The 16837-nt window shown below is 33.0% G+C and overlaps 1 protein-coding gene across 2 annotated transcripts in view; it reads right to left on the reverse strand.

Moving 5' to 3' along the window:
* Window positions 1-15805, reverse strand: part of pcsk1 (proprotein convertase subtilisin/kexin type 1) — a 28430-nt gene extending 12625 nt beyond the window's left edge. For both annotated transcript variants that reach the window (XM_073824522.1, XM_073824521.1), the window contains exons 1-5: window positions 15438-15805; window positions 14702-14806; window positions 14376-14501; window positions 4409-4555; window positions 1751-1827 (exon numbers count right to left, since the gene is read on the reverse strand). In XM_073824522.1, the coding sequence (XP_073680623.1) occupies window positions 1751-1827; window positions 4409-4555; window positions 14376-14501; window positions 14702-14806; window positions 15438-15611 (629 nt within the window). In that variant the 5' untranslated portion in view covers window positions 15612-15805. The remainder of the gene's footprint in view (window positions 1-1750; window positions 1828-4408; window positions 4556-14375; window positions 14502-14701; window positions 14807-15437) is intronic.
* Window positions 15806-16837: the final 1032 nt, after the last annotated feature.

The raw sequence follows: 16837 nt of genomic DNA on the forward strand, positions 1-16837 counted from the left end.
CATCATCTGTTGATGCATTCTACACTGTACAAACAATCCTAGCAAACCACCTTGAGGACACCAGACAAAAGAATACGCTGACATGGGCGGGCGAGAGGATAAGTGAGCTTGCGTGTGTCTATTAAAGAGAGTGTGTGTGCATAATAATGAGTGTTTGTTTGTGTGTGTGTGTGTGTGTGTGTGTGTACAGACGCACTATAGCTGGCACAGTATGAGTCATTCACTGGCATTGCCTGAGAGAGAGACACAACCACATGGAGAAAGAATAATGAGTGTGTCTATTTTCATGACCACTTATTTTCTGTTGCAAAGCTTCTATTTCACCAGGACTGTCAATTTAGTGTGCTGATTTAATTATTAAATAAGGCAACAATAAATTAATGCAATTATGTATGCTCCCTGACCTGCATACTTAAACGACTTATATTTGACACATTCCCTGAGCCACTAATGACATGAGATGCTGAAAAACAACAAAAGTCCAGTTTTGTGATTTAAGGAATTAAATTGCAAATATATCTGATTTTATATATATATATGGTTATTTAGATTTGTTTTCTTTCTTGACTTCTATTTGTTATTTTGGACCACATAGATGTGGATGTGTTCTGATTAGGGGTGGGCATAGATTAATTTTTTTAATCTAGATTAATCTAGATTAAAATGGCTAATTTGAATTCTGCTGAAGGCATTCAGAATATGTGTGCTACCCAAATAATGACTAAAAGTAAGTCTTCGAGAACGGGCCAGGTGGCGCATTAGATCAGGCGCTCATCTCCTGTTTCCAAAATGCATCACAAACTGCTTGACAATTGCATTTACAACATAATTACCTATACAAACTTGTGTAACCAAGTAGGCTACTTGAGCGCAAAAGGCTGCACGACGTGCGTGTTGTCGTTAAATACACAGACGCGCACAGACATGTATTTCTGCGTACATAGTCTTCCATTAAACTGCGTTGCTTTTAGAAGCGTCAATTCAGTTGTTGCATATAGTTTAATGTCTTTATTTCGGGATTATCAAAGTAAATTATAACTCACGTGCCCCAGTAAAAAGCGGCTTCATAACTGCATCAATGTCAGCACGTCTCATTTGATGTGGTAATTTCACAGAAGTTGAAGACTCGTTCTCGCCCCCTACAGTGCAATTCGACTAGGTATACGTCATCCGCGCTAAAATATCAAGGTGAAAGTCATCATATCTTGCGTAGTTTAGACCCAGCTCCCAACCCAACTTTGAGAATAGATTAACGGCGATATTTTTTTTTTTCGCCCGATAAGAGTCTCACGTTAACGCAGCACGTTAACGCCGATAACGGCCCACCACTAGTTCTGATCCTCTTATGCAAGATAGCACAAGTGATGTGTGTTTGACTGGAATGGATTACACTCATTCCCTGATGGAGAACAGACCTTCTCAGATCAGACCTACTGACACTGTCAGCTCTCCTTTCATAGCAGCTTAAAGATGGAAAGCGACGGCGGTCTGGTCTAATTCTCTCTGAACCGATTTAGCATGATGTTAAATAAATCTGCTAATCTCTTTAAAGAGGGCAGAAAAGAACTATGCCGGTCCGAGGCTTGTAACATTCTCCAGTCAGTAATCAGTTTCCTTATCGCTCTATTTGGTGCTTAACATAATTGAAGGGCTAAAAGCTTTGGAAAATCTGTCCTTGTGTTTTTTCAAGTGTGGATCAGCAGTCTTGAGATTTTCTGTCCATTGATAATGTAGAGATTCATTCACTCACTTGTTTTCGTTGGTGGAGTCGTATCTGGGAAAGGGATCAGGATCGTTGTCGTTAAAATCATAGCTAGCAGCAGGATCCTACAGTGGGGAGAAAGGAAGAATTAGGGTTTGAATGATGGAGGAAAAACTATTTGTGGCATGCACAGAATAACAGCATTATCAGTATGTTGCAATCAGATGTGTTTTTTTTGGAAGGGAGAATAGAAATAGAATGATATATATATATGTTTTTTGCCTTTTAGTATGAATATGTTAAACTTAAGGTTATCTAGACGCTAGTGTGCTCCAAAACAATGACAAAATTCACATTTACAAGATATAAGCATTCAAAACTTAGTTTCTAACTTCCGCCAATAGTCTAGTAACAATAGCTTCTAGTCAAACTTTCTGTCCAATCAAACGCTTTCTAGAATCTGAAGCGCCCCGCCCCAACACTATAAATAGACGCTGAAGCTGCAGCTGAAATCGGTCACTTGTTTACAGAATTTGTCATTTCTTTTCTAATAAAAAGCAGTGCACTACATAGGGGATAGGGAACAATTCATTCAGTGTAAGTAAGCATCAAATCCATTTGAATTGCACAGAATGCTATATTATAGTGATATGGATAAGATTGTGGCTGTCATACACTGACAAATGCTTTACTGAGTTCAACGGCTCTGGTTTAAGCTAATATAAACAAAACGCTATTGATTTAAAAGAGGGTGGGACTGCTTGGTATGTCTCGCCCTCTCCTGTTTCAGTTCAAATTATGTCAACAAATAGAATAAAGCAGTGTGTTTCAAAGCACTTTATTGGAGCTTTAAACATTTTGAGTTGGAATTACTGTAATTGACCATTTTGTTATGCTGTTCACACCCATGGACTCAAAAAATTATTCTTCCTTTGAAAACACTCTTAATTTAAAAACCAACTAAAATGTCTTAAGAAAAAAACTTGTAATTCCACATTTGTGCTCCTACTTTTTTACACACGATCACATCTTGTGTCTTTTGCAGTGTCTTGCACATGACGCTACACTGTAAATATGATCAAATAAGTGATTTTAGAACTTACTCTAGCATTATTCTTCTATATCACTGCCCTGCATCCCATGCTTTTAATTGCAAAAACACATTTTGTGTGACCTGGCCTAAAAACTTAAGCGGTTTATGCTCTCAAACCGAATACAGTATCGGTAACTCCGTAATTTTGGAAATTCCAAAATGGTGTTTATGTAGCAATGTAATGAAGTCATGTGACAAAGTTTAAGGCAGAATTATTAGTTAACTAACGCTAAAACCATAAAAACCTTTTTACTTTTTCAATTACTTGAAATAAAATGTAAAACAAAATACAAAACTAAAAACTAATGCAAAATATTAAAACTCAGTTATCTCAAAAATACTAAATACTAGGATACTTAAATAACAGTGATTTACAGTTTCACAATGCATTCTCTTTTACAAACAATTTAAAAAAAAAATACAAATAATGATGCAGAGTAGTATTAGCAGTATATGAAGTAGTATTTATTAGACTCCAAACAATGTTTTTTTTAATCTTTTATGTTTACTGTGTTGCTTGTTACTGCTATTTTTATTTTATTTTTTATCTTAAATATAATTTTATTTAATTTTATGCTATTTTATTTTAACTGTATTTTATTTGTTTTTTTTATTGTTTTTTTTCTTCTAGGGATATTAGATTTTTACCGATATTTTTTTAATAATTTTGCCGATAGCCGATACAGATATTTTTTTCCCTTTTTTAATTAGAGTATATAGAATAACTATAATAAATCTTCTGTTTGACTGTACATATTAATAAATAAATATGTGTACAATCCATTATTTAATTTAAGTGTCATGTTTGTGATTTTAGTAATTAAAGTTTCATGATTTTAAGATACCAATTACTGCTTTATTTATTCAGAAACGCAAGTATCTTACTGTTATTTGTGTATTTTACTTTCATTTCATTATAAGTAGGCCAACTGCGCCCCATAATTAAATAATTTAATTAAATTCCGCTATCCAAAAGAGTTTAACTAATCAGCATTTAGGCTTCAAGAATGACCACACTGTTGACATGATCTTATCGCTAACACACCCTGGGTGTATATATATCGGCATATTTTTTTCTAATCAAACCTTTATCGGCCAAATCCAATAACGTTCCGGTAAAATCCTGCATACCTACTTTTTTTCCTAAAAGTCTCTATTTCTAAGTCTGTATTGAGCAGCCATTGCAGCAACATCACCAGCATCAGACACATACGGGTCTCCACTCGATTTAAAGCTTGCTTTTTTGACTGCTGTTTGTAAACAAGCCAACATCAGAATGACGGCTGTTGCTAGAATGCATTCAACACTAATAGGAGACAGCTGTTTGATGTTATCCTGTGATTTATGAATCATCTCTCTTGCTGGGCTCACTGCAGTCTTATGTAAATGACACACATTCACAGTGAATTTTGAAATAGCTTGGGCGAGTGGGATTGTTTGTTTGTGACCTTCTACACTGGAGGTCCTCATCAAATGGCTTTGCTGTAGTCGTGGTAGGTGTCACTACGGATAATCCTCTGCACGGTTGAGGGGGCCGGCGTTGGCATGGAAACAACAGTGCAGAGTTTTACGGATGGTGGTCGAGTAGGCGTTGCCAATGATGACACACTTACATAGTTAGGGTAAATATCGGTGTGGTTCCACTCGAGGCCGTCGTCTAGTACGGTGATGACGACTCCTTTGCCCGTAATGCCCTTCTTCCAGACCGGGATCACGTGCAGGTCCAGTTTGGGCAGGGAGGATGACGTCCGGGTGTCTTGCTGGAAGAGGAGGATGAGGAAAGACAGTTAAAGTGAATTATGTGAGACATTCATGGTCATATTCATGAGTACCGCTCAACACTCTCAGGTACTCTCAACCTCTTCATAAAGACAAAAGCCCTTTCTGTATGACACAACCACTGACCCTTCCAACAAAAGCTGTTTGCTTGAAAATGAAAGCCTGCGATGTAATCGTCCATGCTGACCTTTCGGTTTGTGGAGACTATTTTCGGTCCATACTAGACCGTGAGGGGATTTCTTCTTATTGACAGATAATTAAATATCAGAGAGCTGCTGTGCAGTGATGGGAAATACACAGACGAGTGGCTAGTATATAAATAGCAGCTAACCTGTGCTGTGTAAGACATAATAGCCGAGGGTTTTCCATCTATTTAACAATTTAAGGTGAGACACTGCTGTTTAATTGGGTAAAAAATTAACTAATAGTTATCACCTTACTTACCCAGATGATTGATTACATTGATAATTGCAAACATTTTTTGTATTACAAGTTTTCTAAAATGTTAGGTTTAAATATGCAAATGAGGCATTCTTTAATGAAATATGCACTCATTTGTATAAATTTCTAGTACAAAAATCTAAACACTGGATGAAGTCAGTTTCGAAATTCTTGTTAAATTTTTTGACATATTAGAGTCAAATGCTTTTACAGAGGGGATGTTGGTTATTATTTCATATTGTCACTTTTATTTACAAAAAACTTAGAATAGACTGAAAACAATGCATTTTTTTTAGCATATTTGGGGAAATAAAATGTTGTATAAAATCAAGCAAATTTTATATGAACAAATCCTTCTGTAAAAACCTTCAGGATATAGACAGGAATAAAAATGTAAAGTATGGTGTGTGTAAGCACTACTGAAGTGAAGATTTATGGCTCAATGTAAGAGGAAAAAACTCATTTTGAGAAAACAACCTTTAAAAATATGGATTGTAATTGAAATCTATTGACACAAATAAATAAAGTGCTATAAAAGAAACACTTAACAGTATATTTTGGCTGTTTTCTTTCCACAAGTCTGAAAAAGCACTTTATGAAACACCAAAAAGCCCAAAATCTCAAACTTCACAAGTGCATGAAAGAACAGTGTTTTTGCCTTAACCCATCCAAGTGCACACACACAGCAGTGAGAAGTGAACAAACACACACACTGTGAACACACACTGGAGCAGTGGGCAGCCATTGCTCCAGCGCCCGGGGAGCAACTGGTGGTTCAGTGCCTTGCTCAAGGGCACTTCAGTCATGGTTTTGAAGGTGGGGATTGTGAATGAACAGTGCTCTTTTCACCTTCAATACCCTTGAGCAAGGCACTGAACCCCCAGTTGCTCCCCAGGCGCTGGAGCAATGGCTGCCCACTGCTCCGGCGTGTGTTCACAGTGTGTGTGTGTGCGTGTGTGCGTGTGTGCGTGTGTGTGTGTGTGTGTGTGTGTGTGTGTGTGTGTGTGTGTGTGTGTGTGTGTGTGTGTGTGTGTTTGTTCACTTCTCACTGCTGTGTGTGTGCACTTGGATGGGTTAAGGCAAAAACACTGTTCTTTCATGCACTTGTGAAGTTTCTCGGTGGCTTAAGTTGCAGCGCGTTGAGCTCTCTCGGCCACCGTGCTTTTGACATAAAAAGTTGTGTTCAGAAATTCAGAAGTCACAATTACGAGATAAAAAGTCAAAAGTATGAGATATGCATATACAGTAGTCAACATTCGAAGTGGATCAAAACCTTTCATCAAATTTATTCTAAAACCAAAAAGAATACCCGTTCTTATCTTAGGACAACTTTTGGTGAACTTTTTTGATCCACTTCGAATGTTGACTACTGTATTACCAATGCATTCCTGATGTCATGACAATATAAAAGTCTTATTTTCAGAAGATAATGAGATACTAAGATCAAATGATAAGATACATTTAGAATTATCATACACCGAATAATGAGATATAATGTTAAAATGATGACATATAAGTCTAAATGGTGATAAATCACAAAAAGTCATAATGACATAAAAGTCATAATTCTGTTTATGATTATTCATTATTATGGCATTTTCAGATTTGCAGGTGTCAGAAGTATGAGATAAAATAAAATTATGAGATAAAAAGTTGAAATGATTACATAATTGAGTCATAATTATGAGATACTAAATTCAAATTATGAGTAAGTCAGATTCGTACAACAAACCATGAGATATCATGTCTAAATTATGCTATATGAGTCTAAATGTTGAGGGAAAAAGTTGAAATTATGACACAGTTGAGTCAATATGATCAGATATTAAGTTTGAATTATGAGATAAGTCAGACTTATACAACAAACCATGAGATATGTCACAATTATGACATATAAATCTAAATGAGAAAGAAAGTAGAAATTATGACATAAAATGTACTTATGAGATTATGATTATTAATTATTATGACATTTTCAGAATTTCAAGAGTCTGAAGTATGAGATAAAAGGAAATTATGAGATAAAAAGTCAAAAATATGACAGAATCAGTTGGGTCGAAATTTTGAGATCAATTCAAATTATGATAAAAGTCAGAACAATCAGAAAACAAATCATGAGATATAATGTCAAAATTATGACATACGTCTAAATAGTGAGATAAAATAAAAATTATTATTAAAAAAGTCACACTTATGAGATTATGATTATTCATAATTCTGACATTTTCAGAATTTCAGGAGTCAGAAGTATAAAATAAAATGAAATTATTGGATAAAAAGTTGAAATTATGACGAAAACAATTATAAATTGGAATTATGAGATATTTAATTCAAATGATGAGGAAAAAGTCAGAATTATCACACAACAAATCATGAGATATCACATAGAAATGATGACATATAAGTCTAAATGGTGAGAAAGAAGTTGAAGTTATGCCATTAAAAGTCATGATAACATAAAAGTCATATTTATAAGATTATGATTATGCGTTATGAAATTTTCAGAATTTCAGGAGTCAGATGTATGAGATAAAATGAAATTATTAGATAAAACGTTGAAATTATGACAACAACTATTAAAAATTGGAATTATGGGATACTTAATTCCAATTATGAGGAAAAAAATTAAAAGTCATGATGACATAAAAGTCATACTTATAAGATTATGATTATGCGTTATTATGAAATTTTCAGAATTTCAGGAGTCAGACATATGAGATCAAATTAAATTGAGATAAAAAGTCTAAATTAAGACAAAAAATTGTGAGTCGAAGAGACTGAGATTTTAAGATATATAACTCTAAAAGGTGAGAATTTTTTTTAATTATGACTTAAGGGTTGATACTTATGAGATTATGATTATTCATTATTATGCAATTTTCAGAAGTGCAAAAGTCAGAAGTATGAGATAAAATTATGAGATAAAGTCAAAATTATGATTTATATGATTTATAAATATAAGATGTCAAAATTATGACATAAGTCTAAATAGTGAGAAATTTTTTTAAATTATGACAAAAGTCATGCTTATGATTATCATTTTTCATAACTGTGAATTTTTCAGAATTCCAAAAGTCAGAAGTATAAGATAAAATTAAATTATGAGATAAAAGCGGAAATTATGATACAAACAATTATGAGTTGTAATTATAAGACAATAAATTCAAATTTTGAGATATGTCAAAATTATGACAAATAAGTCTAAAAGGTGAAAAAAAAGTTGAAATTATGACATAAAAAGTCATGACGACATAAAAGACATGCTTTTGAGATTAAGAGATAAAAAGTCACAATTATCATAATTCAAGTGAATCATAAGATATGTCAAGATTATGACATACGTCTACATAGTGAGAAAAAAGTAAAAATTATGAAAAAAGTCATACTTATTAAAATGATTGATCATTATGAATTTTTCAGAATTTCAAAAATCAGAAGTATGACATAAAATTAAATTATGAGATAAAAAGCCGAAAATATGACAAGCAAACAATTATGAGTTGTAATTATGAGATAATACATTCAAATTATAAGACAAAAAGTCAGAATTATCATGCAACAAATTATGAGATATGTCAAAATTATGGCGTAAGTCTAAATGCTAAGAAAAAAGTTTCAAATTATGACAGAAAGTCATAAAATCATAATAATGAGATTATGATTATTTGTTGTTATAAAATTGTCAGAATTTCAGGAGTCAGTATGAGATAAAATACAATTATGAGATTAAAAAGTAGAAATTATGGCATAAAAACAATTAAAAGTCGAAATTATGACATACTACATTTAAATTATCATATAACAAATCATGATATAGACTAAAGACTAAATGATGAGAAAAAAGCTGAAATTATGACATAAAACGTCTCTTTTTTACTTTTTATAATTATAACTTCACTGCTCATACATTCCACAAAATCATGATTAATTCGCACATTTTGTAATGCAAATAAGGTCGATTGGCTTTCATAACTTCTGGCTTGATAAACTCCAAAAAGAAAAGACAAAACAATAATAGCTTAAATGTTACTGTAACTTTGAGCTTCAATCATGCCACGCAAAGTCCCATTATTTCGGTTCGTTCACAACGCAGATGTCTAGTTCAGTCTGTGCAGACTTAAAACACCTACTCAATCAGAGAAGGGGCGTATTTACTCGTCCCATAAAGCCTATTCTATTTTTCCACACCAATTAGTCTTTGAAGGCTGAAAAAAGCTATTAAAAGTGCTTCACAAATGATTTACAAATCAGCGCACCTAAAAAACTAAAAACAATTTGTTCACTAAAAAGATCTGTTCACGTTATTCAAGAAGCTGTTTACAAGTAAACACCACCAGAGCGTATATAATAGTATATGGTGTATTTAGCAATGTAACAAAGCTGCTTGAGGCATAAAAGTGATAGGAAAAAAGGGGAAAAAGAAGAAGAAAGAGATCTGTGATCTGCTCACGAATTAAGCACAGGCGCTGCAGTAACATTACCATGAAGCATGACTCATAGCTGAGGTCTGACTCTCGAAGGACCAGAGGGGGAGGGGGAGGAAACGAGACGACCCACCACATATGACGGCTCTGCCACACAGCACAATCACGACCAGCAGAACCTCAAGAGGGCTGTAAATCCCACAGCTGATGTCCACACCTTCTAGCACCTCTAAGTGAGTCAAGAGTTTTACTGGGTGACTTAGATATTGGCAAGTGCAAAAACTCTCTAACATGATCATTGCCTCAAACACAGTGATACATCTAAAAATGTTCAATGTATCCGGTACCATACAGATAAAATATGAATAAAACCACACAGCCTTCTCCATACAGAAAGAAAAGAAGCATATGAGTCATCGCCTTAATTGAATTATCAGCAGTCCTCTCTGGTGAAATGTAATCTATTCACCGAGCCATCTTTCTTCTCCATAAATCCATATCCTTCTTTTTTTTAATCTACGCTTTCATCTCATAAGATTGAACGTCATTCTTTCTTTCCCTTTTTACCCATCTGCCTCATCACTCATATTGACCAATAGAGCGCAACGGCGAACGCCCACTTTTCAGCAGCCTTGATGAAACAATTTTTCCTGTTCATTTAAAAAAAAATGTTGTAATATAGAGTTATAAGCCAAACCAACTACCGCCGAGATGGGTCCAAATATTATAAACTCTGATTTGAAGCAAAAAATGTAAATAACAGACTACTGTGATATAAACTATGCTTCTATTGAAGCAATGCAAATGGCATAATAGAATGCATATAAATATATTAGTCAAATATAAAAATATAAAACTCTACATATGTAATATTATATAATTATTAAATGAAAAAGGTATGAGAACTTATTTAATAATTTATTTTAAAAAGATATGTATTTATGAAAGAAAAATATATTTTATTGTATTATATGAAACTCTATATATGTAATATATAGAGTAATTAATTGTAATTATAATTATTAAATTTAAAACAAAATTTAATAATAAATTAAATTTAAAAAATTTATGAAAGAATGTTATATATTTCATGACATATTTGATATTTACTTTTAATGTACATATACATATACATATATATTAATTACAGTCAAATACAAAAATATATTATATATATATATATATATATATATATATATATATATATGTGTGTGTGTGTGTGTGTGTGTAATATTATATAATTATGAGAACTTATTTAATAATATTTTAATTAAAAAAGTTGTGTATTTATGAAAGAATGTTATATATTATATAACATTATATACGGTATATATATATATATAAAATATATTTTATTTTATTATATTAAACTATTTATGTAATATTATAATTATTAAATAAAAAAGTATGAGAATTTATAATTTTTTATATATTTTATGACATTTGATATTTACTTTTTTAATGTACATATACATACATATATATATATATATATATATATATATATATATATATATATATAAATTACAGTCAAATAAAAATATATTTTATAAAACTATATATATGTAATTATTCAATGAAAAATGTATGAGAACTTATTTAATAATTTTTTAATTAAAAAAGTTGTGTATTTATGAAAGAATGTTATATAACATTTTATATATCCTTTTTTAAATTTTATAATTTATAATAATTATAATTTATAATAAATTATAATTTATTTTAATTTATATAATTATTATTTTATTATATTACACTCTATATATATATATATTAAACTACAGTCAAATACAAAATGTAATAATTTTTTTAATTAAAAAAATTCTGTATTTATATATGGCATATATATACTTTTCTAAATGTACATACAAATTATATATATACATATATATATATATATATATATATATATATATATATATATATATATATATATATATATATATATATCAATGACTATGTCAATGCTTTATGGGAGTCATTTTCATGGTAACATCTGATTGGTCGAACACTCCAGATTATAGGTAGTACAAAATTCAGCAATTAATCAAAAGTTAAAAATCAGTTGTAGCTTCTACAGCTAATTATTCCAGCAATTATCAACTTCTGAGCTCATAGGTAGGTCTGTCGTGAAAATCCTCTTTCCTTTTTCACTAAAATGCAATGCATTTAGTTTTTGCTAATATTCACTTTTATCTTGTTAGTCTAATAAGTTTAATATGAATAAATTAAGACGCTGACATCATCTAATAAGCTAAATTCAGTGACACAGACGGAGTTTAAAATAACATGGGGCAGGAACTTCGTGCGCAATTAAGTTAAGAGGTGGCGGCACTTGCACAAACACGCTCCAAACACGAATAGAGAGGTTTAGAAACAGCGCACTTGTTGAAGCAAAAAGAACAAAAGGTCACCGCCGGTTCATGCCACTGCTAAATTGCGTTTTAGAATAAAATGTTTGTCCAAAAACGTAATCCCTCAGTCGGAAATGCAAATGGAGGTTTTCAATTTGATTAGAGCGACTTACTATATAAACCATGAGCTGTGATCCATTTTAGAAGCAGCTGAATCCTTCCCATCTGTGACTCTAGGGAAGCCATTCTCTGGCATTAAGAGCTTGGCTTCCATAAAATAAACCCATCAATCTACTGTGTTTCAGTAAATTGGTGCTAATGTATGATTGGCTCTTCTGTTATTTGGGATTAAAAGGGTTCTTCTTTACAATCTTGTTTTGGGTTAGCCATACTATGGGCTCTGAAAGCTTAAAAACAATAGGTTTCAACTGCACACAGTGTGAAAAGTCCAGAGGGACTACTGACCCAGTAATGAAGGCCTACAGACAGGAAATGTAATGCATCAGCTCAGAGAGGACTGTTACAATGGCTTTTACAACACTTATAGAAAAATCTAACAAAGCCTTTGTTGATATTAATGGGTTCTGCATTTGAGCACATACTATTGGTCCACTGGTTTCATTATCATAAAATACTGAGATCACTGAGCTTATTAAAGTCCCCATGAAATCAAAATTGAAGTTTTTTGGCTTTTAGTATGAATATATTAGCCTTGAGCATTTACAAGCTATAAGTATTTAAAACTTGCAGTCTCTAACTTCCGCTAATATGGATCAACGATTTGCTTCTCATCAAACTTTCTGTCCAATCAAATGCTCTCTAGAATCCGAAGCGCCCCGCCCTCTACACTATAAATAGACGCTGAAGCTGCGGCTGAAATCGGTCACTTGTTCACAGAGTTAGCATATTCTGTATGGTGAATGGCACGTTGTGCACTATATAGGGGATAGGGAATGATTCAAACAGTGTAAATATGCTTTGCATTGAGGCGAAATAAGTGTGGTTTCTGAACATTAAATCAGCACATGTGTTTCAAAGCACTTCAGCGGACCTTTAAGCAATGATATTATATACAAGTGAACAAATTAGTGTGATTTCAACTTGGCTGGAACACACTACATGAGTTTTGCACAGATTTACAGTCTGGACAAGTCGCCAAAAGTCAGAGCCAGTGTGCAGATTTGCATTGACAGATTTCATGAATAAGCTGAATTGTGATTGTCACAGAGTTTTTTTTTTTTTTTTTTTTTGCTTCAGACTATGATTCCAACCAGCTGGAGGATATCGGACATCTTAGCACTGACCATTCATTCCCATGAAACACTGAAAACAATGTAATCGAGTGAGTGTCTCTACATTCTTAAACCATTTATATTTATACATTTTGGGCCATTTAGAAGAAAAAAAAACTTATATTTATGTTTTTTTCATTTTTTCAATGATTAGAGTCAATTATTTTTAATTGTTTCGAATTTGATTATGACATTCACAATGTCTAATTGGACGAGTTGTTCGTCCAGTCATAAAAGATGTGAAAAATATTTTTTTGAAATTGAAAATAGCAAAGATTATTGGAGTATGTTTTAACAAGAAATACTCTTTCAGTCTTTCAGGTTAATTCAGTGTGTTACTTGCCATTTCTTTGTAATTATTTGTGAAATTTACTAGCACATTCTGAAAATCCCAGCCCATTTTTTAGTGAAATACATAGTCTTGCATTTGTCTTTTAACTTTCAAATACATTTTTACTTATTTAGTTGGTTCAAGGTTTAAAACTCTTTTCAAAAATATCTGCACTACTAGTGTTTAACAGTGTTTATTGTTTTTTAAAGAAGTCATTTATTTGATCCAAAGTACAGCCAAAACAGTAAAATTTTGAAATATTTTTACTATTTAAAATAACTGCTTTCTATTTCAACATATTTCAAATTTAAATGTATTCCTGTGATTTCAAAGCTGAATTTTTAGCATCACTAGTCCAGTATTTAGTGTCACATGTTCCTTCAGAAATCATTCTAAAATGCCGATTTGCCACTCAAGAAACATTTATTATTATTATGTTGAAAACAATCTGAGTGGATTTTTGTCAGGTTTCTTTGATAAATAGAAAGTTCTGAAGAACAGCGTTTATCTGAAATATGATTTTTTTGTAACATTATAAATATATTTATCATCACTTTTGATTAATTTAAAGCATCCTTGCTAAATAAAAGTACAACTTTCATAATTGAACACCAAATCAGCATATTAGAATGATTACTGAATGATCACCTGACACTGAAGACTGAAGTAATAATGCTGAAAATTTACCTTTGATCACAGGAATAAATTATATTTCAAAATATATTCAAATAGAAAACAGTTAATTTAAATAGTAAAAATATTTCACAATATTACTGTACTTTGGATCAAATAATTGAAGACTTGGTGAGCAGCAGACACTTCTTTAAACATTACAAATCTTACCGTTCAAAACCTTTTGACTAGTAGTGTATGAGGAGAATGAATGGGGAAAAAAGGCTTCTGGAATCAATGCTTGAAATCCCACCTTTGACAAAGAAAGTTAAGACGTCAAGACTCACCAGATACCACTGTTGGTTCCACATGGGGTCGTCAAAGAGTTTGTCCACCGAGCAGTCCTTACATTCGGCCCCCAGCGGGGCACGTTTGGCCCTCCGTTTCTCATACTGCTGTTCAGCCCAAGAAACCTACAGAAGAAAAGCCACAGGTGTCCATACAAAACCATTTAGTGGCCAAGTCCAAAACTATATCACATTAGATGTTAAACAATAATTTATTAGTAATTAAAAATTCAAACGGGAAAGCACATGACATAAGCCTACAGTACTTGACTGAATTGATATCTTTTTTTTCTTTTTTTTTACACAGATTATGAAAAGTGTCATACCCTGTCATCTTCCGACAGACGTTTGGTGATATGCTCAGCACTTCTTTTGGTCCTGCTAGGGTGACTGTGCCGTTTGAATAAATAATGGTTTTCCAGCGCCCCAATCTGCAGACAAATGAAACAGAGAAATGACTGAAGAGAACGGTTCATATTTGGACCTAAATTAAGCCTGGTCATAATAATGCAGTTCCCATCTGTCTGGTCTAGTCGCCCTGGAGCTACTTCACAAAAAAAGGTTTTTATAGAATTAACAGGTCTGTCAGTGTACTTAGAGTTGGGTTTGCTTTATTTTATTTTCGTTTAGATAAAAAGAGAACTACATGACACAACAGGTGAATGTTTACTCACATAAAGGCTGAGACATCTGATTATTAGTATGTAGAAATTGCATTAAAGATTGTATTATTTACAAGTGCATTTGGTTATTTACTGAAATGTTTTAAGGAGTTTACAGAAAAAAAAAATAAGTATCCTAGTTGCAAAACAAATTCAGCCATCACTCAGTGAACATTCCACTGTTTAATTGCTAAGCAAATGTTCTCGGCAACTGATTAAACACGTTTTTTCAAATCGAAAGATTTGGCAAAGCAACAGTGCTGCTATGAATAAACGCATTACACAACCACACGAATGTACAATTGCATTCAACACGGACGCAAAGCAGAGCCAGATGTATGAGACAACTGTTTTATCTCACTGTATAGAGAAAAAACCGAGTGTTTGGCGTGACTTTTACCTGTCGGACTAATTCGTAGCCGAACTCGTCGGCGATGGATCGAGCATTGTCGCGTCCTCCTGGAATCTCCACCGCCCATTCGTTGAGATACTGTCTGTCCACAGCTGAGGACACCAGCGCACAGAACAGAGCAAGAACACTGCACAGCAACATTGGACGACATCTTTCTTCCATTTCAAATCAATTACAACCAGTTAAAAACGATCGGGATGAACACGATGGATACAAAACAGTTAAATAGAAATAAGTTAATAAATAAATAAATACAGAATATGTAAACACAGGAAATCTCAGCTCGGCTTCCTTGGTGAACGCGATATTCTCCTGTTAATTCTGATGCAGTGTGAGCGAGTAATTGAACGCGCATGGAGAGCCACCAATGAGAGAGTCATGGAAGGGGAAGGGATGTTTACACGTCAAATTACGAACCGTTCTGACGTCAGTTTCTACCTGGGGTAGGATGCGCGGGTCTCGGGGGAGTCGGGCGGGGTGAATTGCGCATGGAAGAGGAGGGGAGTGTTTCACTATAAATAGCCGACACTTTGAAACTGAGCAGGAATGGAAGCTTTTGTTGAAAAGAATGGATACAAGGGTAATTCCGTACAAATGTACGCGAAACCCTTTTAGAACTGGGTTAGATTTTATAATCGCGTTTCTGTTCAAATCCATGTCTCACTAGCTTTAGACTAGCAGATGTATCCTAAGTCAGACTAAATAAATAAGGGAAAGGGTGTTCAGAAATAGTTAAATAGTTGGCGTAACTGTGTGCGTCATGAGGAGGTTTCAGCACCGCAGCAGTGGACAGCTCCACAACACGAGCTGCATATGCAAAAACTATATCCATATTAAACAACACTTATACTCATTCCAATACAGAAATCTATGTTCAACGCGTTTTGTAAATATATTTTTGTATGCATGTAGCTATTTTTCTCTAGACACGGGTATTTGTGACGTGTTTTTGTAGGAGGTGTGCGTATACACACACGCACAAATACATATAAAAACATAAAAAGCAAAATAAAATATGGTTTAAAGTTCGTATGAATGTAATCAGTAGCCTAAAATTTATACAACATACTTCTGACACCTTACATGTTGACGAGTTGATATCTTAATCATACATAAAAACAAAAACAATAATAATTAATGATTATCAAAGGAAACTTGACCTGAACAATGCTTTAAAAAAGTTCAAATATGTAATATTTATTAAAAACACTTACTGACCTTTTTCTTCAACATTGAATGAAGCACATTGGTGAGGATTCTGGTTCATTATCCGCTACAGAGAAATAACGAGAAGAATAACAACGAGCAGTAAATGGTAAAACTGTTTGCATTACAAACCAGTGTCTTCGTAATTAAGATACATAAAACAATAGAACATTAATATAACA

This window comes from Garra rufa, chromosome 19, assembly GCF_049309525.1.
Source record: "Garra rufa chromosome 19, GarRuf1.0, whole genome shotgun sequence".
Lineage (NCBI taxonomy): Eukaryota > Metazoa > Chordata > Actinopteri > Cypriniformes > Cyprinidae > Garra > Garra rufa.